Raw genomic sequence first — 14,917 nt, forward strand, 5'->3', positions numbered from 1 at the left:
GTTGTGCGGCAGGCTTGTTCTCAGTGTTTTCTGTGGATCCTTCCAGGTACTCATCCCAGCCTCCCTCTGAGGGATCCTATTATCATCTCCATTTGACAGAAGGAGAAACAGCTCCAGAGAGGGTAAGCCATCTGCCCAACATCACACAGCACCCTGGAGCAGATGGCCCCCCGAGGGGAGGAAGCTGAGGTCCAGCTAGAGCTGGCCAGGGGCCCTCCCTGCTGGCACGCCTTGGTCCTCCCTCTCCGTCCCCAGGGCTGCACAAACACCGGGGTTATCATTAACCAAGGCCTGCTGGTGACCTGGGGTGCAGGGCCCCGAGGGGCAGAGCTCGGGCAGACAGGCAGGAGGAGCTTTTCGAAGCCGCTGGGGTCCTCTGAGTCCATGTGCACACATGTATGAGTGTGTCAGGGCTTTGTCCATGCCTGGGCAGGAGTATGTGCCCCTCCTGACTCTGTGTCCTGCAGAGCACAGCTTCTGAGCCCGTGGGGCTCTTCCGGGGCTGGGCGCAGCTTCTGTCCTTAACCACCAGGGGACCTTGGGAGAATTAGCTCCCCTCTAATAGACCTCGGTTTGCTTGTCTCTGAAATGGAGTTAATAATAAGATGATGGCCAGCCAGAGGCCTCTGAGTCTGGCCCAGGGTTATACGTCCGACTGTTGTGATTTCTCCATTCTATAGGATGGGAAACTGAGGCACAGAGAGTCACATGGGCTGCTGAGGGTCACACAACCAGGAGTAGCAGAGCCCAGACCTGATCCCAGGCTTCTCTGACACCAGCGCCTGTGAACCTGGCTGCCCATGAGGACACCAGGTGTGTTGTCCTCGCGGGGGTCCTAGAGGCCGCAGGAGCTCAGGGAAGGGGGGCTTGGCGGTTAAACATGTCAACGCACGTTTGGTGGTGGTGTCTCTGAGCGTGGGCCTGTGTGTCTGTGATTGTGTGCCTGCTTGCCCGCACATGAGGGTGTGGACACAGTTCTTGTGTGTCTGTTTGGGCGGTTGTGTGCGAGAGTGGCTGGTTGTGTGGCTGTGTCCTTGACAGTGTTTCTGCTTCCCTGTGTGTGCATGAAAATGTGTGTGTGTGTCTGTGGACGTGTGTACACAGGTTGTGGGCCTTCACAGCTCTGAGACTGTGCAGGAGAGCTGGCTGTGTGTCTGTGCCTTCGAAGGTTTTTAGTGTGGCATGTGTGTATTGGTGTGTTTCTGTACAGCCATTTGTTAGTATGTCTTCACAAGAGTGAATATCTTTGTGACCACTTGTAAGAGAGGACAGTCGTGTGGCTGTGTCTTTGATTGTGTCTTGCACAAGCATCCATCTGAACGGCTGTGTGTGTGTGGTGTGTGAACACAAATGTGCTTGTGTCAGAGTTTTGTGACTCGTGTAAGAGATGCTGGCTGTGTATGTGTGTCTTTGGGTTTCTCTATGGGTGTGTTGTTCTGTGCGCGTCTGCCTCTGTGTTTGTATGTGTGTTCATAGACGTATTTGCCTGGTTTGGTGCCTGTTTATCTGGGTCTTTGGGGTGGTGTGTGTGTGGTGCGCACCCCTGGGGGACCTCACAGCCAGTACCACACAACATACACACACGTTGAAATGCCCCCAAAACAACCCTGTGGGGCTGACCAGGGCTCCAAAGAAGCCTGGGGTCAGGGGTCAGTGGGCTCCTAAGCACTCAGGCTGGGTGACCTTAGGCCCTGGCTGGGCCCAGTTCCCAGGGAGCAGTCAGAAAATCACTGACACTCACCCTCCCGCCCCAGCTCAGAAGATCTCTGAGGTGAGCAGAGGGGCACGTGTGTGTGTGTGTGTGTGTGCGCGCGCACGTGTGTGCGTGTGTGTCTGCCATCCAGTCCTCCCTGCCAGCTCTCTTCTTCCCAGCTTTCCCCAAACCGGCTGCCTACTGCTCCTCCGTCTGAGCCGAGAGAGTTAACCTAGCGGGCCAGGGCGGTCTGGGCTGGGGGCCGCCCCCTGGCCCCCCTCCAGCCCGGCTCCAGTTACAGCTGCTGGTTGGGGAGGGCAAGACTGGGGTGGGGCTGGGAGGGGAGACCGCTGGGGGCGGCGCGTCCAGCCCCGGGGCTGGGGGTCCAAAGTGCTCGGCCCCTGGGCACAGCCGGACGTTGGGGGCCTTCTTTCCGCAGGCGACAGCCTGATTGGGGTGAGCGTCCCCCGCCCTCCCCTCCAGGCCTCCCCCTGCGCCTGGCTGGGCCGCCTATTTTGGGAGCAGGAGTGGCCAGCCTGTGGCTTCCCAGGCAGGCCAGACCCAAGAGGAAGGGAGTGTGGTGGGAAGTTGGGGTTCCCCCAAAGGTGGGAGTGTGGGTGCCGCTCCTTCCTTCCCTGCGGCTCCGTGTGCACCCCGGCTGGGTGTGGGTTTTGGACACTCACGTGTGTAGGGCCGGTTGCGTGACTGTGTGGGGGCACCAGAGGCCCAGATGACGAGTAATGTGTGCCTGTGTCTCCACCCTACGTCCTGCTCCAACCAGAAGTTGGGGGAGTGGGCGTTGTCTCCATTCTAACCCCACTGCGTGTGTGTGACTGTGTGTCCGTCCCTGCCCCTGGCATCTGTCTTCTGTCTCTCAGCCGCACCGGCCTGGGCCTCCTGTCACCCGCCCTGTGGTGTCTGCTCGGGAAAGATGTCACCCAGAGCCGGGCGGAGGAGCTGTTTTTCCCTTCTCCCATTGCTTCCAAGAGAGCAGCAAGGGTGGCCTTTCCCACGGGGACAGCCTGTGGCACTGTGGCAGCCGGGCCTCACCCCGCAGGGCTGGGCATGACCCCCGAGTGGGGGAAGGAAGGCTGTTGCCATGGTGGCCTGTGCGAGGCAAATTCCTCCAGGGTGAAGTGGGAGATATTTTTACCCCGGGGGCAGGCAGAGAGCGGGCGGCGCCGAGGGCAGGAGAGCGGGGATATCGCAGACACAATGAGGCTGCGGTGTGCGTGCAGGTGGGCCCTTGGGCGTGTCCTGGCCGTGTCATCCCTCACGGGGTGTCTGTCTCTCCACCGTGGGGTGTGGCACCTTGCTTTCCCCACTAGGGCAGCTGTGGGAATTCTGGGGCCTGCTGCGGGGAGGCCCCGTGGACGGTGTATGTCTCACCCCTGTCCTTGCTGTCATGTGACACCCATCATGTGGGTTGTTTTAGTGACACTGTGTTCCCATGAAGCAGAGGGTACCCCTGTTTCTTGGGGTGGCCAAGCTGGATGACAGAGGCTTTTGGAATTAAGTCCTTCTACTGTCTCTGACTTAACCCCTTGGGTTCAGGCCCCAGTGGTGGAGGGACGAGGGTACAAATTTCCTGACCTTTGGTGTTCCCAGGACAATGGCATCTCTTGGACACCTCTTGGTTCTCTGTGTGGGTCTCCTCAGCATGGCCAACGCAGGTGAGTCTTGGGGAGGGAGCCCACCACCCACCTCACCCCCAAGGGTGGCAGGGGTGAGGGAAACCTTGCAAGAGAACTGAGTTGGGGACTTCAACCTAAACTGAGTTAGTTGAGGCACCAGGAAACTGGGGCTCCCACATGCAGTCCAGTCACAGGCTGGTATTTGGGGGAGGGGATCAGGCAAAGGTGGGCGACGGGATGGTGGCCAGCTTCCCATGAAGGATGGAATCTTAGCTTGTAATAAGAAGGGGAGCTGGGGCAGTCAGGTGCCCCTTGTCCCTCTCGGGACAGTGCAGAGGGTCCAGGTAAGAGCCAGAGAGGGTGGGCCGCCTGCTCAGGGTCCAGTCACCCCCAAACTCTCAGCCCAGGAAGGTAAAGCCCCAAGACGGTCACTTTATGCCCCTCCCTGTCCAGGATCCCAGGATCCCAGGAAGCATCCTGATCTCTCTCTCTCTTTCCAGAAGCTCCACAGGAACATGATCCATTCACCTATGGTGAGGGAGGGGCATCCATCTTTGGGAGTTGGGGAGTGGGGTTTGGGTTTGCCTGTCCTGTCCTCATTCACTCTCTCTTTCTTTCTCCCTCTCTCCATGTCTCTGACCCCCAGCGTTTATATCTCTGTCACTCTCCTTCTCTCTCTTTCCCTTGATCTGGCTCTCTGACTCTGTCTTGATCTCCCCTTGTCTGTCTGCTTCTCTCTGTCTCTTTCTGTGTGTCTGCCTCCTTATTTGATCTCTCCCTGTCTCTCTGATTCTTTCTCTTTCTCCTTTTACCTCTCAGTATCTCATTGCCCATCCTCTGCTGCCTTCTGCCCTTTCTCTCCTCCCTGTTCCCCTCATCCTCTCCATCACCCCCCTTACTCCCTGTTTCCTCTCTGCCCTGCCCAGCTTCTCCCCTCCCTTTCCCTTCCACCCTCTCCTCTCTCTAATCTCCCTTCTCCCTCCTCCCATATCTGCTCCATCCTCTCATTGACTTCCTTCCTCCTTCCCCTCCTCCCCATTCTGCCCCTCTCCGATCCTTCCTCCTCCCCTCCCTGCCCTCACTGTCCTCCTTGTTGCCCGTAGACTACCAATCACTGCGGATCGGAGGCCTCATCATCGCCGGGATCCTCTTCATCCTGGGCATCCTCATCGTCCTGAGTGAGTACCCCCGACCCCACCGCCTCCAGCCCCTCTGCGGGTTTCCGCCCCAGCTCCGCCCTGTTCCCGCCCCGCTTCCAACCTAGCCGGTATCCACTCGGCCTCGCCTCTGTTCCCGCCCCGCCCCCGTCTCCCTCGGCCCCGCCCCTGTCTCCCTAGGCCCCGCCCCTGTTCCCGTCCTGCCCCATCTCCCTAGACCCCGCCCCTATTCCCGCCCCGCCCTATCTCCATAGGCCCCGCCCGCGGCCCCGCCTCTACCCCGCGGCCCCGAGTCTCGCAAGCTCCAGCTGGAGCACGAGCGCCGCGCCGCGCCCGCCGGGAGCCGACGCTCAGCCCGGTCCTCCCCTTCCCCCCACAGGCAGAAAGTGCCGGTGCAAATTCAACCAGCAGCAGAGGTAGGAGGCCCTCCGGCCCGCACTCACCTACTCCCGCTCCAGAGGGGCGCTGGGGGTGAGCCAGAGCCCCGTGCGCAAATCTGCATTAAGCGCCTACTATGTGCCTGGCCCCGAGGCGGGCGCTGGGACCCAGCCGCGCCTTCACCGCCGCCGGCCTGGCTGAGCTCCCAGCCCAGCGCGGGCGGGGGCCGTGGGTTCCAACAACCCCACGAATGTAAAATCACAAAGCGTGGTAAGCGCTGCAAAGGAAGGAGCCGGGCGAAATGAGATCACCTCACTTGCTGGCCCAGTTTAGCTCGGAGTCCTATTCCTAGCTCTTTGATTCATCTTTAAATAAAAATTTAAAGCCCAGGCGGAGTATGAATACCTTCTCCAAGTTAAAGCAATTAGAGATGTTTTTATAAATAATAGCTAATACTGGTTGGGTGTGTCCTCCGTGCCAGATACTGTCTGACTGTGTGTTATCTTAGTGACCCCTCCCGCCACGTCTATGAGGTAGGTGCTGCTCTCAGCCTCATTTTACAGATGAGGAAACCGAGGCACGGGAGGTGAAGTCACTAGCCCAGGATCACTCGGCTAGAAGACGAGGATTCTGGGTTTCTAACCTAGGCCGTCCCTGGGCAGGGTGCCCCCAAGTCCCTTTGGTCATCCCTCCCCCGCCAGCTCCCAGTCCCTTCCCCCCGGCACTCGGCACTCGGGAGATGCTCCCTGTCACCGCGTGGAGCGCCTCCCGCCACGCCCTGAACCTGCTCCTGGGGGCGCCGCCTCCTCGCCCACCGCTGGGCCTCGGGACACGGGTCTATGAAATGAGGCTGCCCTGGGCATTCGGGGAGCGGCCGCCTCTCTCCTTTTCCATCCCCAATTCCTTCTGCCTCTCCTTTCCCAGGACTGGGGAACCTGATGAAGAGGAGGGAACTCTCCGCAGCTCCATCCGCCGTGAGTTTGGGGAGACGTCGGGTGTTTGGGGGTGAGGGACGTTTCCGAGAACCCCTTTCCTGGCCCTCCTTGGCTGCGTGGAGGGAAGGGCTTGGTCTGAAACCCGAAGGCGGGGAGTTCCCCCGCTGCCCACTCCACAGCAGCGGTGTGACTCCCTGACACCCGAACTCTCTGTGTCCCCCCAGGTCTGTCCACCCGCAGGCGGTAGAAACAGCTGGCGCGATGAACCCCAGCCAGGTCCTGAACTCTGACTGGGCTGCGGGAGCGAGTGAGGGGGAGGAGGGGGCGGTGGGCTGGGGGCTGGGGGGTGGCTGGAGGGCTCTCCTGCCTCTCACCCGTTTCACCCCCATAGGATCCCCTGGCACATGACGCCTCCCACCCAGCCCCGAGCGCCCACCGCCACCAGGACTGTCATCTTCCCGAGCCCTGCCCCCACAGACTCGTCTCTGCCGCCCAGACTTCCAATAAAACGTGCTTTCTCTCCTGACAGCACTTTGTGGATCTGTCGGTCCTTCTGCGCGAAAGCCCAGGCGCCCCCTTGGCCCCGGCAGGGGGCGCCCCCACCCTTGGGGAAGGGGCGGGGACGTCGGCGGTGGGCGGGGGCGGGGGCGGGGGTGGCCTGGACGGGGGCGGGCTCTCCGGGCACCCATTGGCTACCGCCCCCCAACACCAGGGCTCCCCCCATCTCCCCCGACATCAGTCGGTCCCGCTTCCAGCTGCTGCAGCCGCGCCTTCACAGCCTCGGCGTCCAGCCGCCTCTGCTCCGGCCGGCATGGCGACCCCGACCCAGGCCACCACAGAGGGTGAGCGTCGCCTGGGGAGAGGGCGCAGGGGGGTTCTGGTACTGGAAAGGGGGGCAGTGGGGAAGGGGGTGTCTGTCCTTCCTATGGGCGGAGGCCCCTGCAGTGCACCCTTGGCGCCCCTCCGGGCATCTTTGACACCCCCTCCCGGTGGTGTCGTTCCTGTGCAGGACCCGCGGTTGGAGAGCAGCAGTCCCGGGAGAAAGGATGCTGGGACCGGTAGCTATGGCAACCGGGTGGCTGGTCCTGCACAGCAGTGGTAGTGGACAGGAAGAGATGTGCTTCGAGGGTGGGAGTGGGTGGTTCTGCGGCCGCAGAGGTTCTCGCAGATTTCGGGGGTCCCTGGGGTGAGTAAGGGGAGGGGGTCCATATCCTTCTTTTTTCCAGCGCTGGCTCCTATGGTGGGTGTTTAATCCCTGACAGCAGGTGCGGCGAGAAGCAGGGAGAAAGAGGGAAAAACAGGGAGAAGGATAGCTGGGGGAAGTGAGAGAGAGAGATGGAGAGAGACAGCAAGAGAGAGGGACACAGAAAAGAATATAGAAAGACACTGACTGAGAAAGCCTGAAAGAGCCAGAGAGATGCCAAGAGAGACAGGAGACTCAGAGTCAGAGACACAAAGAGAGACCCAGAGAGAAAGACGGACGGATGTGAGATTCAAAGAATGAAGGGGAGAGGCAGAGAGCAACAGAGATGCAGAGAAAGAGAGAGAGGAAATGAGAGACTGAGAGACAGAAGGACTGAAGCAACTATGGAGAGGGAGGCATCCAGAAAGAGAGGAGGAGAGAGAGACATGGACCCACAGCGCCAGAGAGAAATAGACAGAAGGAAGGGCAGCACAGGGTGCGGCCAGACCACTGCAGTAAGCCCCCATGGGCAGGAATGGGGGGACCCTCCTTTCCGCCCAACATCAGGGGTGTCGATTTGTCTGGAGGTGCACTTGCGTGTGCACACAGATGCCCCTTCCCACCGCCATCCAGCCGCGCGGTGATGTCCATTTCCCTCCCAGTAACCCAGTTGTACGCCCATTCAACACTTGCTCCCCTGACAGCCCCTTCCCTGTGCCTGTTTCTGCAGAGGAGCAAGGAAAGGATGCTTTAATGGGGGGGGGGGGGCATGGGGAGGGTTTCCAGCACCAAGAGCAGGGCCAGGGGATAGTCCAGCGCTGCTGAGGAGCCCCTGGTGGTGAAGGGAACCCCAATTCCACCCCGGTCTCTCCTTCCCTGCCCCCTTTCTTGCTGGGCGGGGGCTGCTGCACTGAGCCGTATCTGCAGAATTTGAAGCAGGGCGGGGTGGGGGGGCTGCAGAGGCTGGAAGCTACCCTAGGGAGAGGGGGCAGGGCTGAGCCAGCAGGCCTGGCGGGAGCCCAGAGCTGCTTTTCGCAGAGATGGTGGTTAGCAGGATCGATGGCAGCAGACGGGCAGAGGTGGGAGGACAGATGCTCCCCGCACCTTTTCCCCAGTCATAGCACGAGAGGGGACCGCAGGTCTCGGGAACCCCGGGGGGAGGAAAAGCACGTTAGGTGTTGCAAATGCTTGAGGAAACTAATTAATGGACTGTTGGGGGAAGGAAGTGAAGGCTCTCCCCACCCTGTCAGTGAGCAGGAGGGAGAGTTGGGGACAAACAGAAAGGGGAGGTGTGGGCATAACTGGGCCTGGGCCCCTATCCCTGAGAAGGACCCTTGGCTTGGCCAGAAGCCAGCCCTGCAGGGGCAAGAACAGGAGGTACAAAGGGAGCAGAGGAAGTCCAGATTGGCCCCAAGGTTAGAAACCCAACCCTCAAGCCCCGCACAGGACCCCACCCAGCCTGGGGGGGGGGTGGTACCCATCACCTCTCTTCACCTCTGGAGATGCCCCAGTTGCCGTAGCAACCACCTCCTTCCTGTTGTCTCCCTGGCAACTGGCCAGAAGTAGTGCACATTCCTTCTCCTGCCTCTTGGCTCCACCCTTAGCCCAGCCTTGCCCTGAGGACCCAGATTACTGGGCAGCAGGGACCAGAAGAGGAACTTCTGCATGGAGCTGGAGCACCTAGGGAAGAACAGAGGAGGATTCTGGGACAGGTGCTCACCCAGTGGGCTCCCGATGGTTTGGGAAGGTAGGGTGTGTGGAAACGCAGGAGGCAAAAGCAGGATATCCAACTGGTCCACCTCTGATGCAGCCTCCTGCAGCCTGGCTGGAGGCTGCATCATATTCATTCATTCATTCATTCATTCGCTCTTCTTTTCATTTATTCTAAAAAACTTCTTTGAAAGACTTTTATAAATGCCAGGATTAACAGCAGAGATGAGTTAAGCAAATTTGCTCCCCATCTGCTGGGGGAGCTGAGATAGAGCGCAGATGACTCTCCAACAGTGTCTCCCCATCTGGAGCTTTCGAGTACCACCTTCATGACGTATGCCCTATCCAAATGTTACCCACACTCATATTTATTTAATATGTTTCCCTCAAAAGATTAACTTTTTAAAAACTCAATTAGCCTTATTTTATATCACCAGCACAAATGAAAAATCAGGATTTTTTTGCCTTAAATTGAAGGCAGGTATAAAAAGGATCTTAAACAAGTGACTTCACTTTTTGGGGTCTCAGTGTCCCTCTTTGGTGGAATGAGGATGAAGATGCCACCTGTCTCAGGGAGCTGCTTGAAGAGGAAGTGTGTTAATACCTGTGAAGTGCTTAGAAGAGAGGCTGACAGGGAGTCAGTGCCATCAAATGCCAGTTAGATAAGTAAATAAAGGAGAAAACCTGACAATGCCGCAAAATTCTGCTTAGATATTGTTGCCTGCTGAAGACCCTGAGCCCAGGACCTGTTTTCAGTTGGGTAGAGAGGAGATTAACAAGGGCTGAAAGGTGTTAAGGACACATCAGCACCCACTAGGGACCAAGGACTGAGGAGGGCGCCCTTACCCATGTGTGACTCAGTGCGGCTCAGGGTCCGGCCCAGGTGCCCGCTGTGCTGGTCAGTTCAGGCTAGAGCACGCCACGGTAACGAATAGCACGCAGCATCCCACGGTTTCTGACAACCAAGGACTATTTCTCACTTACACTGTACGTCCATCTCAGGTCGACCAGGAGCCTCTGCTCACCAAAGGAAGCTGGAGCAGCTCCCACCTTGAACATTCATGTCACCTGGCCCAGGGCAAAGAGAGCTCTTGCATGGGCACTGAAATGCTCCAGCCTGGAAGTGACAATGACACTTCCACTCACAGTTTATTGGCCAGAATTAGTCACATCCCCTCCCCACCCCCAACACACACACACATCCTTTCTGGAGCCTGGAGGGGGGAAGAAGACTAGTGACAACATGCAGCACCGCCCTGGCCCTCCTGGCCCCTGCCCCCCCAACACACACACAAGGGTGCACGCTTTGCAGAATTCTGCTCTAGACAAGGCAGAACGTACCGAGAGCCATCAGGGGCATTAGGGAGCCACCAGGATGGGCTCCTTGAATGGGAAGGACGTTCTGAGCTCTCCTGACGATGATTCAGGACAGGGAGTGGGAATGGGGAGAAGCAAATCCACAGACACGCACACATTCTACCCTCACGGTAACATTTATGAAATCAGGGCGAGTCTTCTAATGACGGGTGTGTTGTGTGGCACAGTTACGTGCATGTTCACGCAGGTACACACACGGGGAAAGCTATCACAAAATCAATTTTGAATCTTAAAACCAATGGTGTCTTAGAAATCAGTAACGTAGGATATATTATATAAGATAAGATAGGGTATTTTACAGGACAGCCCCCGGTGCTGGATCTGGGGACAGGAGCCAGAGGCCGAGAGCAGTAGGCTCAGTGCCTGCCTTGGGGGACTCTTGGATGACTGAGGAGTTTTAGGGAGTGTTCAGGGAAAGCTGATATCCTTAGCATCCCACCAGTGGGACTGGAGTCTGTTAACCCCCAGCATCAGAAGCAAAGGCGTGTGGATGTGTTTTTCAGGAAATGAGTCCACAGCTTGCATCAACCTCCACAGAGAACTAGAACCAGGACTGCCATAGTGTGGTTGGGTAGGTTGTGCACTGCACAAGGGAAATTACCACCCAATGGAGTGAGCGGGGACTAGAATCCAGCCTATGCTCCACTCCTCAAGCTTTGTGTCCTGCCAGGAGGCCATATCATCCGGAGCAAGGGGTCTCTTTATCTGATTTCTACACAGAAACTGTTGAGCAGGTGGCCCCATCTGGATCCTCAAGAATGTTAAGAAACCCAGGGTTGAAACGTTTCTTTCCCTCTCTGTCTCTCTGCCTTCCTTCCACAGCTCCTCAGGAACCTGACCCATTTTACTATGGTGAGTGGCGGATTCGGTGATGAGGGCACCCTGGGGCTGGATGGAGGGTGCCTGTAGATCCCCACAGATCACTGCTGGAGTGGCTTCAGCTGTGGCTACCTGGCACATGCTGGGCCACTGGCCATATGATCACGTTGATGCTGTTCATAGCACCTGGGCCCGTGGAGGGCAGAATCAGACTTGGGGGGTACCCTCTCTGGGCCCCCCCAGGCTTCCCAGGACTCCAGGCTGGTGCTCTGGGGTCATCAGAGAGGGAAATAACTCAGGTCAGGCTGCCTGGATTTGAATCCTGGCTTAGCCACTCACTAGCTGTGTGGCCTGGAGTAAGCAACTTTGCCTCTCTGGACCCTTCTGTAAATAAGAGATAGTAATAATAGTTCTCACCTGTGAGGCTTGTGGGAGAGATTTATTTGGAGGATGCTCTTAAATCGTCCCCACAGCACTGAAGCTCAGAGAAGTTACCCCCAGGTCTGGCAGACCTGCCCCAGTTCCCTCTCCAAACCCTCCCCACCTCCCTCTGCTTGCTCATGCTGTGCCTCCAATCGGCCAAGTTCTCTCCCACCTCAGGCCCTTTGCACCTGCTGTTCCCTCAGCCAGGAAGCCTCCTCCTCTAGCTCTCCTCACAGTCGGCTAAGGCTCCTCTTCCTTCTTCAGGCCTCAGATCATACACTGATGGCCCTGGCTCCCCAGCAAGAGGAGCCATGCCCACATCTACCCCCCACCCCCGTGCCCCCCGGGCACATGACTCAGTTTCTAGTTTTATTTTGATTAGTGCTTTACCACAATATGAAAGTCGACTCCCTGGACCTCTGCTGGTACAGAGCTGGTGCTCCATAAATTAATGTTTTAACAAAAGTTTACTATGGTATATCAGACAAGAATAATTACTATGAAGGAAAATAAAGGAAAGGATGAGATTAGAGAGTGTTGAGGAGAGGAAGGGAAATTCTCCATAGGACAGCCAGAGAAGGTGTCACTGATATTTGGATAAAGCCCAGAAGTTGGTAAGGAAAGGATATCTGGGGGAAGAGCTTTCAGGCAGAGGGAATAACAAGTGCAAAAGCCCTGAGGTAGGACCATGCCTGCTATGCTCCAGGAATAGCAGGGAGACCAGTGTGCCTGGAGGAGGGGACTGAGGAGGAGAGTGGAGTGGCATGAGGTCTGAGAAGGAGCAGGGATGAGATGATATAGGGCTCTGTGGGCTGTGGCAGCCACTTTGGCTTTGAATGAAAATGTAGTGGACACCAGGGTGGAGGGAAGGGCTCTGAGCTCAGGAGGACCCAGATCTGACTCAGGTGTTAGTGGAACCCCTGTGGCTGGGGTGGGGGTGGGGGAGACCATAGAGAAGGCTGTTTCTGCATTGGTCCAGTGGGAGACAAGGGTGGACCAGACCTGGGGGAGGCCATAGAGGAAGTCATGCATATATATATATATATACACACACACGCAGTAGAGGAATGTTACATACACATCTAGGGCCAAAGAATGCAGGGGAGGGGAGGGGGGAGAGGTCAAGGGAGCCACCGATGCCCAAGCCCACACTCTCCATCTTCACACTCACCCACCGGAGGAGCCTCCGGCACGGCCTGCAGCATCCCTGATTCTGGGCGCCTGGCTGGGCAGCCATGGAGCCAGGCCGAGGCTCCAGAGAGGGCTGAGGTGCCACCCGACCCTGATGTCCCCCCTTGTCCTCCCCAGATTATGACACTGTGCAGACCGTGGGCATGACTCTGGCTACCATATTGTTCCTCCTGGGCATTCTCATCATCCTCAGTAAGTGTGACCCCTTCCTGGGCTCTGGAGCCCCTCAGGAGGGCTGCCTCCAGTCCCAAGCTCCTACAGGGCCCCCGCTGGCTCCTGCCCAGACCCGTACGTCTGTCTCCTTGTTCTGTCTGTCTCTCCCAACAGGCAAGAAGGTGAAGTGCAGGAAGGCCGACTCCAGGTCTGAGAGGTCTGGCAGCAGTGGGGAGAGAGGGGAGAGGGGTGGGGGCAACCTGTGGCCCAGGGGTCCCCCAAAGGGGCCTATGGGGCCCCCAGGCCTGCCATGTGTCCCCATCAAGCCCGCGGCTATGGAGCCTCTTTATGCTTTTCTCTCTCGTCTTTGCTTCCACAGCCCAACATGCAAATCCTGTAAGTCGGAGCTTCCATCCTCAGGTGAGGGCAGAAAGTTGTGGTTCTGGGAGGACAGGCGGGAGCAGACAGGGGGCTGCACAGGATGTCCGCAGGAATGGGCCCCCAACGGGCCCACACGGGAAATTCTGTAGGAGCTGAGACCCCACAGATCAGAGGTGTTAAACCGTGGAGAGTCAGTGGGATGTGAAATGTCCCAGAGAGTCCCCTAAGCTTCCCAGAAACGAGTACAGCAGCCTGTGAAAGCCAGGATGAGCCGGTGCCCAGAGGGAGGGTGAGGAGAGGGGCCGGCAGGGACAGCCTGTGCAGTCAGAGCAGAGAGGGTTGGGGCTTAGAGGTGGTGGGGCGTAGAGAGGGGTGGGGCGTAGAGGGGGTGGGGCGTAGAGGGGGTGGGACAGAGAGGGGCTGGGGGTATTGGGTGGAACAGAGGGGGTGGGGCGTAGAGGGGCTGGGGTATTGGGTGGAACAGAGGGGGTGGGGCGTAGAGGGGGTGGGGAATAAAGCGGTGGGGTGTAGAGGGGGTGGGACAGAGAGGGGTGGGGCATAGAGGGGGTGGGGTGTAGAGGGGCTGGGGTGTAGAAGGAGGTGGCAGCGTTGGGGGGGAGAGTGGGTGAGGGGGTTGGAAAGCATGAAGGAAGATGGAAAGAGAGATGTCAGATGGAGGAGGGGATAAGCGTGTGGATGAAAGAGTGTGACTCCTTGGGGGTGTTAATTTTAATTATATAAAAATATCTCGACCTGTTTTTAGTGGAACCGCGTCCTTTCCAGGGACTTTTAAAAAATCAGAGATGGGAATCTCTCTGCCTTTTATAAAGTTCTCATAACTAAAAATGGGCCTTGGGGTACTCAATATTTGGGGGGATTTGGTGTGGAGCTGCATGTGCTTTGTTTCATGTTCTTTGAATGAGATTTAAGAGCATTAACGAGTCGCACGTGGGTGGCTGGGGGGGGGTTGGCCCTGGCCCCCAGGCACAGTCTAAGAATATGCACAGGATTCTGACCCACTCCAGTTGAGCAATGGTCCCAAGTGGGTGGGAAACAGGAGAATTCCTGTCGTACCCAACGTTCGGGAGATGGGGTGTTGGAAAGGGGTGTGGCTGTAGGAGGAGACTGGGGGCCTAGGAGGGGATGGAGACTTCGTTTCTGCCAGGGGGACGCCCCAGAAAAGCCCCAGCCGGGCCGGGGTTCTCCAGTCTGTCACACGTGTGTTCCCCTCCGTGGCAGTGTCCTGTGGGGCAGGACAAAAGCCACACAGGTGTCCTACATGGCCCAGGCATTAGGTCATGGGGAGGCAAGCGAACTCCCCAGTGCTAGCTCAAGGGTGACAGTCCTTGGGGGTCTAGCTTCCCGGGGGTTGGGGGGGGGGGGGCGGTGACGGAGGGCCGGCTGGCTGTGGGGCGGGGCCTGCTTCCACCTCTCCAGTCGCTGACCTGGGCGCACTCTCTCTCACCCCAGCCCCTGGAGGTGGCGGCGTGTAAAACCAACCCGGGGCACCTCCACTGCTGTCCCTGCCTGAGTGCGGGAGCCTGAGGACCGGGTGGAGGCGGTGGGGACCCCAGCCTTGCGCCGGGGAGCGCTCCCCCAATGAGCCCCACCCACCCACCCCGAGGCTGGAGCCGCTGCCCCCGCTGCCCCTCCCCAGGCAACGGCGATCCCCTAAAGTGCCCGTCTGCACCCCAGATCCAGGGCCTCAGGCCTCTAGCTCCTGGGGTCTGGGAGTCTCCCCAGCCCCCGGCATCCCCGTGTGCTGCTCCCCGGCACCTCCTTGTCTCCTCTCCGAAGATCCGGTCCCCTGCACCCTCGGTGTCCATGTCTTGAGCTTAATAAATGGGCATTTGGTTTTTCCCCCTGTTCCGTCTGTGTGTTCT

General features: G+C 58.2%; 2 protein-coding genes across 8 annotated transcripts; both read left to right on the forward strand.

Moving 5' to 3' along the window:
- The first annotated feature begins 1,858 nt into the window (after positions 1-1,858).
- FXYD1 (FXYD domain containing ion transport regulator 1) lies at positions 1,859-6,325 on the forward strand. Of its 6 annotated transcripts, XM_070632605.1 has the most exons (9): positions 2,004-2,149; positions 2,824-2,931; positions 3,302-3,366; positions 3,828-3,860; positions 4,431-4,505; positions 4,864-4,900; positions 5,787-5,836; positions 6,022-6,073; positions 6,189-6,325. In XM_070632605.1, the coding sequence occupies exons 2-8, from the start codon at positions 2,909-2,911 to the stop codon at positions 6,042-6,044; spliced, it is 306 nt and encodes a 101-aa protein (XP_070488706.1). In that variant the 5' UTR covers positions 2,004-2,149; positions 2,824-2,908; the 3' UTR covers positions 6,045-6,073; positions 6,189-6,325. The 6 variants fall into 6 exon arrangements, with proteins under 6 accessions (XP_070488709.1, XP_070488707.1, XP_070488710.1 ...); XM_070632608.1 differs by lacking the exon at positions 2,824-2,931 and having other exon boundaries at positions 1,859-2,149; XM_070632609.1 differs by lacking the exon at positions 2,824-2,931 and having other exon boundaries at positions 1,999-2,149; positions 3,248-3,366.
- A 105-nt stretch (positions 6,326-6,430) lies between these two features.
- Positions 6,431-14,900, forward strand: FXYD7 (FXYD domain containing ion transport regulator 7). 2 transcript variants are annotated; one of them, XM_070632611.1, is made up of 6 exons: positions 6,431-6,639; positions 10,890-10,919; positions 12,618-12,692; positions 12,828-12,861; positions 13,033-13,073; positions 14,505-14,900. In XM_070632611.1, the coding sequence occupies exons 1-6, from the start codon at positions 6,609-6,611 to the stop codon at positions 14,525-14,527; spliced, it is 234 nt and encodes a 77-aa protein (XP_070488712.1). In that variant the 5' UTR covers positions 6,431-6,608; the 3' UTR covers positions 14,528-14,900. The 2 variants fall into 2 exon arrangements, with proteins under 2 accessions (XP_070488712.1, XP_070488711.1); XM_070632610.1 differs by having other exon boundaries at positions 6,447-6,639; positions 12,828-12,870.
- Positions 14,901-14,917: the final 17 nt, after the last annotated feature.

The sequence above is a fragment of the Equus przewalskii genome, chromosome 9, assembly GCF_037783145.1.
Source record: "Equus przewalskii isolate Varuska chromosome 9, EquPr2, whole genome shotgun sequence".
Lineage (NCBI taxonomy): Eukaryota > Metazoa > Chordata > Mammalia > Perissodactyla > Equidae > Equus > Equus przewalskii.